We start from the raw sequence: 12,418 nt of genomic DNA, 5'->3' as shown, positions 1-12,418 counted from the left end.
TGATGTGGCCGTTTCAGTTAGCAGACAAGAAACTCACAAAAGAAAACAGCCGTCTGTACATCTTATATCTGAAGAATCACACAGCACCTGCAAAAATTGCTTAGCATGAGCAACTATCAATTCTTAGAGGTTCATTCTAGGTTTATTTTCTATGCAGGGGTTTTACTCACAGGTATATCTGTATGCACTTTTGACCCCTACTTGAAGCAGCTGCCAGTTCTGTATTTGAGGATGGATTTTTGTACCCAAACTGAGAGCTCTGTGCAGGGCTCAGCCCCTGGGAAGATGATTTACATTCTGCAGAGAGGAGCCACCTCCAAGGTCCCTAGCTTATGCTTACCTGTGAGTTCAATGAAACTAGAATGTTGTGTGAACCTGAAGCATTTTCTGATAAAACTCATTTGTGTATTTTTTATCTACTTCTGGAGAGGGTAAAAAGAGTATAAAGTCTATTAAATTTAAGAGTTCCTATTAAGATTAGCTTATGGGAACTGATAAGTACATATATAAATCTAACAAGGAAAAAAAACTTTTAAAAATGGGAAATAAATTGAACCATTTTTAAAATTATGATGGTCCTTAAAAAAATAAAGATCTTTTCACAGAAACTAACAAACCAAGAAGTGCAGCTACTAGTAGCAAAAGTAATAACAAATATTGCACTAATAAATCTGAAACACTTCCAAGACTGGTGAACAAATGAATAATTGTACTTGGATCTAGATTCATTTAATACTCTTAATTAATATGAATCCTTGAACTATCTTGGTATCTTGGGTTGAAATGAGACATTAATTTCCCCATCAAAAATAGTGGAAATATATTTTATCAATTTAATGACTTTTCAAGAACAGTGGGGTTTTGAGACACAGTTAACACAATTAATCACTGTTTAAGAAAGAAATAAATGTGATATACTCCCGTGTTCTGATTATCCCTTTATAAATAAACAACTCGAGGTAAATTGTGTTTCTTCTGTGAGCCCACTCACCTTCTCACCTCTGCATTCTGATTACTCTAAAATAAATTACGGATATATCACTCTGTGTGCAAATACTTTATTATGTATCTCTGAAAGACATTGCTTTTTGTTTTAACTTAAAACACCATTATCACATCCTTTAAAAACTAATAACGATATTTTAATATTGTCAGTATTTAGTGTTTGCCTTTTAATTTTGTAATATATAATTTTTTAAATTATAGGTCATTTCAAACAAATATTACAAGTGGTTGATATGTCTCTTAAGTTTCTTTTAATATTTAGGTTCCCCCTATATCTTTTTTTCTTTCAATTATTTGTTAGAAAAGGTATTTTTTTCTTCTGTAGATTTTAGTATAGTTTGAAGTTTGCTGGTTGCTTCCCGTGATGTTAATATGTGCACCTGTTCTTTATATTTCCTGATAATTTCTAGTTACATCAGATTCAGTTTTGAGTTTTTGGAAGACAAGACTACTTCACAAACAGTGTTGTGTACTATCACCTAGTTGTCTTTTTATGATGTTAGCTGCTGTACTACTTACTAATTATATGTTACCATGACCTTCCTATGACATGGTGAGAACTTAGGAGAGCAAATACTGTAATATTCATCACTTCTTCCCTAGTACGTAGCACAGTTTCTAGAACATAATAGGTGCCCAATAATTCCTAAATATTCAGTGAATCCAGGAGCTCATGGCTCAGTGTCAACTCGAACTCTTTGTAGATCATGAGCAAGACAATTAATTTTTAATGAATTTCATGATTATTGTCTACAAAATGAAGAGATTGACTGAAACATGGCCTCTAAGCTTCCTTCAATGATCATATTAAATGGTCAAGAATATGAGCTATCTTGCCTTCAACAAAGGTTGGAAAAAGAAAGGAACTCAGCCCATGTTCACATACTGATTAAGAAATCAGTGTCCATCAACTGAAGACACAGTTAACACAATTAATCACTGTTTAACAAAAAAATAAATGTGATATACTCCCGTGTTCTGATTATCCCTTTATACAAAGGATAATCCCTTTATAATTATCCCTTTATAAAATAAACAACTCAAGGAAAAAAAAAGCTTTTCCATTTTTTTAAAAAAAGCTTTTTACAGAAATGCATTTGCTAAATAGTGCAACACATTTGGAATAGGATAGAATTTGTTGGTTGCATCTTCCAAGCTAGACCAAACAATGTTCAATTAAATTAATCCCCTCCATGATGGATAAGAATATATAAATATATGATACTTGAACACGTACTAATTTCTGCTGAGAAAAATGCTCAAAGCAGAAAAAAAAGCCTATTGTGCATAAACAGGTGTATAACTTAATTATCAAACCACTCCCCATCCTTAAACACTATTTACTTATCGCCAAATAACAGGAAAACGAACTAACCATCTTAAAGATAACGACAAGAAATCATAGTCATCTTTACATATGTACATATACACATACTCACATAGAGCACAATTATTAGAACAGATACATACAAGCAAAGATCCCATTAAAGTTCAACTTCAGCAGTAACAAGGTATAGACATGCGTAAACAAAGTAAAAAAAAAATGCAACTATATGATATCATGGGCTAATTTTTTCAAAAAATGCAAAAACAAACTGCCTTTTGAAAAAGTAGGCTCCACAGGTTTTAATTCAAATTTATCCAAGCTGCAAGAAAACAGTTAAAAGCATAAAACAATGTCAGGACTCAGATTAATGTCTTATGCTTAGCTTTAAAAAAGATTATTTTTTATCTTTTTTTAAGTTCGATTTTAATTCCAGTTACATAACATATAGTGTTGTTAGTTTCAGGTGTACAATACAGTAATTCACTTCCACACACTGCCCTGTGCTCATCACAACAGCTATATTCCTTAATCCCCTTCACTTATTTCACCCATCCCCCCCCACCCTACACCCTCTGGTAACCATCTGTTCTTTATAATTAAAAGTCTGCTTCTTGGTTTGTCTTCCTCACTGTTTTATTTTTCTTTTGCTTGTTTGCTTTGTTTCTTAAATTCCACATATAAGTAAAATCATATGGTATTTGTCTTTCTCTGACTTATTTTGCTTGGTGTTATACTCTCTAGCTCCGTCCATTTCATTGCAAATGGCAAGATTTCATTCCTTTGTATGGCTGACTAATATTCCATTGTGCATATATACATATATAATATATATGTTCACATATATACGCATATACACATACATACACACGTGTATATATGTGTAATGTATATGTATGTATATACATATATAATGGAATATTACACATGTAATGGAATATACATACATACATACATATACCACTCTTTATCCATTCTTCAGTTGATGGACACTAGGGCTGCTTCCATATCTTGGCTATTGTAAATGCTGCTATAATCATAGGGGTGCACGTATCCCTTTGAATTAGTGTTCTGATATTCTTTGAGAAAATACCCAGTAGTGCAATTGCTGGATCATAAGGTAGTTCTACTTTTTAACTTTTTGAGTTTTCCATGGTGGCTGCACTACTTTGCATTCCCACCCATAGTTCAAGAGGGTTCTTTTCTCTCCACATCCTTGCCAACACCTGTTGTTTCTTGTGTTGTTGACTTTAGCCATTCTGACAGGTGTGAATTTGTATCTGTGGTTTTGATTTGCATTTTCCTGATGGCAAGTGATGATGAGCATCTTTTCACGTGCCTGTTGGTCATCTGGATGTCTTCTTTGGAGAAATGTCTGTTCATGTCTTCTGCTGATTTTTAGATTGGATATTTGGTTTTTGAGTGTTGAGTTTTTTAAGTTCTTTATATATTTTGGATACTAATCCTCTATCAGGTATGTCATTGGCAAATGTCTTCTCCCATTCCATATGTTGCCTTTTAGTTTTACTGTTTGCTTCCTTAGCTGTACAGAAGCTTTTTATTTTGACGTAGTTGCAATGGTTTATTTTTGCTTTTGCTTCCCTTGCTTCAGGACACAAATCTAGAAAAGATTTGCTGCCTCTGTTCTCTTCTAGGATTTTTATGGCTTGAGGTCTCACATCTAGGTCTTTAATCCATTTTGAATTTATTTTTGTGTATAGAATAAGAAAATGGTCCATTCTTTTGCATGTAGCTGTCCAGTTTTCCCAACACCATTTGTTGAAGAGACTGTCGTTTTTGCATTGGATATTCCTTCCTATTTTGTTGAAAATTACTTAACCATACAATTGTTGGCTTATTTCTGAGTTTTCTCTGCTGTTCTATTGATCTATGTGTCTATTTTTGTTCCACTACCATACTGTTTTGATGCCTCAAGCTTTACTTCTCTTTTTCAAGATTGCTTTGGCTATTCGGAGTCCTTTGTGGTTCCATACAAATTTTAGGATTGTTTCTTCTAGCTCTGTGAAAAATGCTGTGGGTACTTTTATAGGGATTGCATTAAATGTGCAGATTGCTCTGGTTAGTATAGACACTTTAACAACATTTGTTCTTCCCATTCATGAGTATGGAATGTCTTTCCATTTCTTAGTGTCATCTTTAATGTCTTTCATTAGCATTCTATAGTTTTCAGGGTACAAGTCTTTAACCTCTTTAGTTAGGTTTATTCCCAGGTATCTTATTATTTTGGGTGCAACCATAAATGGGATTTTCTTAATTTCTCTCTCTGCTGCTTCATTATTAATGTATAGAAATGTAACCAGTTTCTGGTTGATTTTTGTATACCGACACTTTACTTGAATTAGTTTATCAGTTCCAGCAGCTTCTTGGTGGAGACTTTAGGGTTTTCTATATATAGTACCATGTCATCTGGAAATAGTGAAAGATTTACTTCTTCCTTACCAATTTTGATTTTTTTTTTTCTTTATGTTGTCTGATTGCTGTGGCTGGGACTTCCAGTACTGTGTTGAATAAAAGTGATGAGAGTCAGATAAGAGGACCTTAGGGGAAAAGCTCTTACGTTTTCTCCATTAAGGATGATGATAGTGATGGGTTTCTCGTAGATGGACTTTATTATGTTAAGGTATATTCCCTTTAAAACTACTTTGTAAATGGTTTTTATCATAAGTGGATGTTGTACTTTGTCAAATGCCTTTTCTGCGTCTATGAAAATGCTCATATGATCCTTATCCTTTTTCCTGTTGATGTGATGTATCATGTTGTTTGATTTGAGAATATTGAACCAACTTACAACCCAGGAAGAAATTCCACTTGATCATGGTGAACGATTTTTTTTAAAAAAGTATTGAATTCAGTTTGCTAGTATTTTATTGAGGATTTTTGCATCTGTGTTCATCAGAAATATTGGCCAGTAGTTTTTGTTTGTTTGTTTGGTTTTGGTTTTTGTTTTTTTTTTTTTTTTTAGTGGAGTTTTTGTCTGATTTTGGTATCAAGATAATGCTGGCCTCAAACAATGATTTTGGAAGTTTTCCTTCCTTTTTTATTTTTTGGAATAATTTAAGGTATTAGTTCTGTAGTAGATATTAACTCTTCTTTAAATGTTTGGTATAATTCCTCTGTGAAGTTATCTGGTCCTGGACTTTAGTTTGCTGGGAGTTTTTTTTTTTTTTTTTTATTGACTCAACTTCTTTGCTACTTTAAAATTTTTTATCACTGTATTTATAAATATAATTGCAGTACATTTTGGTGTCTGTCTGCTTTTGTTGATTTTGGTGGGAGTTCTCTGTGCCTCCTAGATCTGGATGTCTGTTTCCTTCCCCAGATTAGATAAATTTTCAGCTATTAATTCTTCAAATAAATTTTCTGTCCCATTTTCTTTCTTTCTTCTTTCTTTCTTTCTTTCTTTCTTTCTTTCTTTCTTTCTTTCTTTCTTTTCTTTCTTCTTTCTCTTTCCTTCCTTCCTTCCTTCCTTCCTTCCTTCCTTCCTTCCTTCCTTCCTTCCTTCCTTCCTTCCTTCCTTCCTTCTTCTTCCTTCTTCTTCTTCTGACTCCTTACAATGAAAGTTACTACATTTGATAGAATTATTGACTTCCTTAAGCCCTCATTTTGCATAATTCTTATTTCTCTTTTGTTCAGCTTGTTACTTTTCACTATTTTGTCTTCTAAGTCGCTAATTCATTCCTCTGCTTCTTGCATCCTGCTGTCCATTCTATCAAGTGTGTTTCTCATTTCATTTATTGTATCCTTCATCTCCACTATGTTATTCCTTATCTCTGTTTTAAAGGTCTCACTCATGTAGTCCACTCTTTCCTCAAGTCCAGTGAATATTCTTATGCTCATTGCTTTGACATCTTTATTTATCAAGCATGTACTTATATCTGTTTTGTTTAGATATCTGGCCATGGCCTTGTCCTGTTCATGCATTTGGGATAAACTTCTCTATCTTCTCATTTTGTCTGCCCCTCTGTGTCTGTTTTTTGTGTTAAGAAAGTCAGCTGTGTCTTCTGCTCTTGCAAGTAGTGACTTTACGAAGAAGAGGTCCTGAAGTGCGCTGTAGTGCAGTGCCTCTGTTCACCAGACTCTGGCCCTTCAGGAGCATATTTTATGTGTTCTTTATGCACTACTGTTGTATCTGAGTCACTTTTCCTTTCCTTGAAGTCATCTGCACTGACTCTCTGGCTGTTATGGGCTGTGCTTGCTCTCTGTTAGTGGGACCCAAGCAGGCTAGCTCTTGGGCGGGGGGCATGCCACTGGGGAACTTCGGAGCAGGGAAGTTGGTGTTAGCAAAATACTGCTAGGCCACTAGTCCTATGCTGGATTCCGTGAAGTGCTGTGGTGGCTGGTGCCTGCATGTCAATGCAGCCAGGGTGTGCAGCTGGGCATGCTGTGGTTGTTTCCCTCATATTTAACTATTTTGAATTATCTAAACACTTATTCTCTAGCTCAATAGTCACAGAGTCAGCGAAGATATCATAGCTTCTAGGCACTAATACTTAAGAGTTCTTAGAGATTTGTTGAAATCATTATGGGAATAGAAAGTACAATTCATTTTTCCATTCCAAACAAAACTACTTTTTACTCTATGTTAATAAATCAGATATATTTGCATCACTCACTGGGAAGTCACAGTTCTATCAGAAATTAGAGACCTGATTACCACAAGAAAAGAGAGGATCAGTATCTAATATCTAAAAGCAACAGTAATCACTTGGTTTTGAAATGGGCATATTAATCATAGACTTTTTGTCATCAAAACACAGAAATGTGTCCTTGTAATAAACTGTTTCCTAGGGTCAGACCATTATTACTTACAATGTAGCACAACATCTAAACAGCCTTTGATTCTTTAAAGCTGTGGATGCTATTCATGGTCTTGAAGACCATCAACATTAAAGATGACACAAAAAGCAGCTTATTGGCGAAAATACACAATATGTATAAGTACACACAGGCACCCATACACAAAATTGTTCTCCCATGTTAGGCTCTTTAATGGAAAAAAATATTGATAAGTAATTGCTTTTATTAATTTAAAATGTTTCTGTTCTAGAGATGGTAAATATTACAAAATATGATTAAGGCTTATGATTCTAAAATAATTATATGTCCCAACATTTCAAGACTTTGGCACAGCTAAGATCACACTCCTCTAAATTTTATAAATACCAGACAATCTCCTGGTACCCATTTAGTTTGTTACTGGATTTTTACTCTGTTTGTTACTGTTACATAATATGTACACTAAGATTTTGATTAAGTATCTCACCATTTGGGCCTTTCCCTATATCTTACAAATCTACTTTACATTCAGTCTTTGGTGTTTCAAAGACCTCTGCTAAAATAAGTACTCACTTATCAGCAACATAAATATTGAATATGATGAAAACCGCTTTCTTTTCTTCTCTAAATTTTCACAACACAGTTTTAGGATATTTACAAAAGTTGTGATCAATATAGGAAAGCTTGTGTTACCATTGTGGAGAACATAGCACTTTTTGTACTGTACAAGATAAAATTTTTTTTAGTGGAGATTCCTTTTTTCAAGCACAAAATTAGGGAAAAGTAAAAAGTGGGAAAAATAAATTTTAAAAATTATTTTTAAAAAGAAAAGACTGCTTATGCTCAGGCATTTCTCAAATATAATAATCTTGTAATTTAAACTGACTTGAAATGTACCTGTTTTATGCCAAATGTGTTTGCTTACTCACAGTGAAATATTTGATGATGCATCAGAGACAGTCCAAAAAATGGTCAAAATTATTATTCATTACATAACATTCAGGCCGAATGTGTTTACTCAAGGAGCAATTATGAATTTAATATGTAAAATTGGTTAACCTCTCATATTACTTGCCAGAATATTTAAAATCTGGTAGTTTCTTCTGTCTTGTCAGGAAAAAAGTCGTATTTATACATGGAAATGATTCAAACATAAATATTTGGTAATGAAATATATAGTAGAGTAGACAAACTGAAATTATTCCTCCCTCCCCTCAATCTGTAGTACTTATTAGTCTTAAACAAATAAAATCATGTTTTATGTGATTATGTAGCTTACATAATAACATATAGGCAATATGTCCCAAATTAATCTCTTCCAACAGGTATAAAAAATAGAATATGTTTAGAAGTGACATTCTCTGGTAGCAAAAAAAAAAAAAAAAAAGAAGAAGAAGAATCCTACATGATTTAAATTTTTCATAAAAGAATAGAATTGAGGCAGTCCTTCCAGTCGTAATATTCCAATGATTTACTTAAATCAGAATGTTCAAAATCTTTGGTCTATCCATTTCAATTGGATATTAAAATAGGAACTTGAATTGCATAATGCTAATAACTGCACATAATTCTAGCAATTGATCTTAGAAAAGACAATGAGATGTTTTGCTATCCTTGTTACAAATCAAACAGTTTTGTGTAGATTTGGCCTATCCAGAGTTTCAGATTCCACAGTGCTTTGGAAAAAAGGCATCTCCCCCTAATATTAATATTGGTACTATTTTCAGCCTCACACAGCCTCCAGACTATGCAGTGAAACGCAAGCTATAAGCAAGTAAAAATATGCATAAAATTTGTAAATGTGCCACTCAAAATTTTATTTCTTTTCATTTCTAACCCTCACTCACATCACCACTGGTACTCCAAATAGAAGGAAGACTATAAAATTATTACATTGATAATAACTCTGATAGATTAAAGAGGTTTAATTTAATAGAGGTTTATAGCTGATTAACACAACACAGCAAACTTCATGAGTTAGCTTCCTTGAATAATGCAGCACATCTTTGGCCATGCTATTCACATACCAATTTGTACTAAACAACAGTCCATTTGATAAATAGTTATCTTGTAGCCTAAAAAGAGTTAATATTTCAGTCTACAAAATTGTTTGTACACTGGAAAACCAGGCACAACTGATCACATATTTGAATTTTTCAGAGGCAAAAAACAGTTAGCTAAGGACATCCTACTTATTGATATTATAGTGAGAAAGCCAGTGATAATATTTTAAATGTTTATAAAGTTTCTACAGTGAGATTCCATTAGAGGAAATATGAAACTTTGACTCTGGTCTTTATGAGTTGCATTTTCATTGTCAATATTTTAACTAGTTAGTCTTCTGATGTAGCAAAGAAAAACATTTTAAGATGTTAAGTTACATATCTGATTTTAAGGTGAGATACTCTACTATGCAGACAATTTTTAAAGGGCACAGTTTCTATTTAGTATTTTTGCTATTGTATAAACTAAGAAGCAAAATTCTATAAGGAGCAAAGGAATATACAGTTAATAGGCTACATAGTAGTTTATCCCCAGGGACAAAATAAAAGTGTCCTATATTTTAAAAAGAGTTTAAGTACCATGGTTAATATTTTTAAGGTTCAGTTATCTGAAATTTGGAACACAAGTTTAAAAATTGTCCTTACTATTTAGTGTTGGTTCTGACTAGAACGTTACACATAAATGATTTAATGGGTAAAGTTTTAGAGATAACTTACACACACAAATACACACCCCTACACTCCTCACCACGAACCATAATTTAGTGTTTCCTAAATATGCTTGATGGAAACAGTTATCACAGGAATATTTTATAACAATTGATAGCATTTCCAAGGAGATTCTGATTATCTAGCTATAGAGGTATTTAGCAAATATATCCAGATCATTTTTTGTTTTATGTATACAGTTGGCAAATCACTAACTCTTTCTACTATGTAATAGTTTTGTTGAAAAACTTTAAAACACAAGAAGCCATGGCTCTAATTTCCTGTGAAGCCCTCCTTCAGGTAACAAACCTGACAGTGTTGTCCTAAATAGCTTTTTGGGATAAACTAGAGCCATAGTTTATGAAACCATAGTTACCTGTGCATTTTTTCCTAGACTTTTCGGATTATTAGGGCAATCAAATGCTGAAATGAATTATTAAAGAATATTTCTTTGAAATATCTATAAAAGAACTATCAGGGCACCTGAGTGGCTCAATGGTTGAGCACCTACCTGCCTTTGTTTTTTGTTTTGTTTTGTTTTGTTTTGTTTTACCTATCTGCCTTTGATCCGTGCCATGATCCCGGAGTCCTGAGATTGAGTCCTGCATTGGGCTCCCCACAGGGAACCTGGTTCTCCCTCTCCCTATGTCTCTACCTCTCTCTGTGTGTCTCTCATGAATAAATAAATAAAATTTAAAAAAATAAAATAAGAACCTTCTAGTTTAGATATTTACTTGCCCAAATAGATGATTAATATAAGACAAATTCAGCACTGTATACAGCTCTTTGATTCCTTGTCAATTTTAATTAAATTGATTAGATGACTTCATAATCAACAGAGATCAGTTCAAAACAGCTTGTAAGTAACATGAATAATGATATTCCATGACAAAATAATAAAGCAAATGTCTAATAAAGTCAAATAGAGTTTTATATTTTGTTCTTGTTTTCAAATACTATGGCTATTGACATCTGAAAAAGAGTTCCTTCATGTAGCTAGCTCTTTATCTAGTTGAATGTACACCTTTTAATAGAGACCATATTCATGATCATGACTGTAGTTACCCAATGCTACCTACTGCCAAGGGAAAACTTTGTTGTGGTTGTTGCTGTTACGTCGAGGTAGTCCCTGATTCACTTTCAGCCTTTTCCTATTTAATGAATCAGTCATTCCACTTTTCTCTTTTTGTTCCATTTGCTTGTTTACAACTATGACACATTTGTTTTCTGACAAGAAATCTTCAAAAAGTGGAGGAAAAAAGCAATTACTTTGTGACATTCATTTGCAACAAAAGAAAAGTTTGCATACTCTTTCTCCACTCAAATATATTTAGCATTTTTATTTAAAATTACTGCCCCACACCCCTATCCCTGAACCTTATTTTCAAATTAACGTGTAACTCTTTATGTTCTGTATTTCTCTTCATAAGCAGAATTAGAGACTTATTCAAAAGGCTGATAGCATAGCAGTTCAATAAACTAGAGGCAACCTCTTAGAAGTGCAAGTTTTCTCCACTACTTTGTGTGTCTAGGCATCTGTCAAGAAGGAAGCAAACATGAAAGTGAGTAAAATCTTGAGTGGTGCATATATCTTGCCAGAAGTGCTTTATATTTTAAACAGAGTCCACTTTTATTAGGTTATTGTTGGTCATTAATGGAGAGGGTTTGCAGTTAACCCTATGTGCTACATCATTAGAACTATCCACAAAGAACATTCTGGCTGTACACAGTGAGACTATAATCCTTCTGTATTCCTTTCTGAAATTTTGATTCAGTAGTCCATATATAATTGCATTGAGACAGCTGTTGAAATATGCCATATAGTAACTGGCCACAAATAGCCACTCTGGGATCCTGGGTCCCATGCTGTCAGGGTTTGAAGCCACAGCGAGACCAATAAAATTTAGAGGAGCCCAGCAAATGGCAAAAAGTACAAAAACCACAAACATGGTGACAAAATTCCTGAAGTCCTGTGGTTTCATTTTGGGTTTACTGTCAGGTTTCACCCTCCGTCTGACCTGAAGAACCAGGATCCATATTCTCAGGTAACAGAAGATGACTATGGTCATAGGAACTATGAAATGGAAAACCACTACAGCTATCGTGTATGCTGAACTGATAGACTGTGCGAATGTGCAGGAGTAGATCCTTGGGTCATATTGCAGGGTTCCAGTGCGCAAGTTGGGCATGACTGCCACCAGCGTCAGCATCCATATCAGGAACACGTAGCAGAGGGAATTCTTGTTACTGTACAGCTTGTCATACTTGAGACTGTGGCAGATGTAGCAATAGCGGTTAATGGCAATTCCAGTGATATTGAATATGGAGCCGATGACACTCAGGCCCATCACGAAGCCACTGATTTGGCAGTGCAGATAGCCCAGATTCCATCCATTGTTAAATATAGATGTCAGCACCAGGGGATATGGATAAACAGCCACCACCAGGTCTGCAACTGCAAGGCTCACCACAAATATATTTCCTAAAGGAGAAAGGTTTAGAAAGCACAGGTTATCACCAGTTTTATAGGGATTTCTTTGGTTTTCTTTCAGTTTTGTTTTTTTGTTTTGTTTTGTTTTGT

At 34.0% G+C, this 12,418-nt stretch overlaps 1 protein-coding gene across 1 annotated transcript in view; it reads right to left on the bottom strand.

Annotated features, from left to right (window-relative positions):
* Nucleotides 1-8,527: 8,527 nt before the first annotated feature.
* The window catches only part of MTNR1A (melatonin receptor 1A), a 31,307-nt gene continuing 27,416 nt past the window's right edge, over nucleotides 8,528-12,418 (bottom strand). Inside the window, exon 3 of the mRNA XM_038559197.1 lies at nucleotides 8,528-12,319. Coding sequence (XP_038415125.1) covers nucleotides 11,451-12,319 — 869 coding nt within the window. The 3' untranslated portion in view covers nucleotides 8,528-11,450. The remainder of the gene's footprint in view (nucleotides 12,320-12,418) is intronic.

This window comes from Canis lupus, chromosome 16 (assembly GCF_011100685.1).
Source record: "Canis lupus familiaris isolate Mischka breed German Shepherd chromosome 16, alternate assembly UU_Cfam_GSD_1.0, whole genome shotgun sequence".
Classification (NCBI taxonomy): domain Eukaryota; kingdom Metazoa; phylum Chordata; class Mammalia; order Carnivora; family Canidae; genus Canis; species Canis lupus.
The sequence above is the reverse complement of the archived record's forward strand: the minus strand, read 5'-3'. Positions and strand labels throughout refer to the sequence as shown.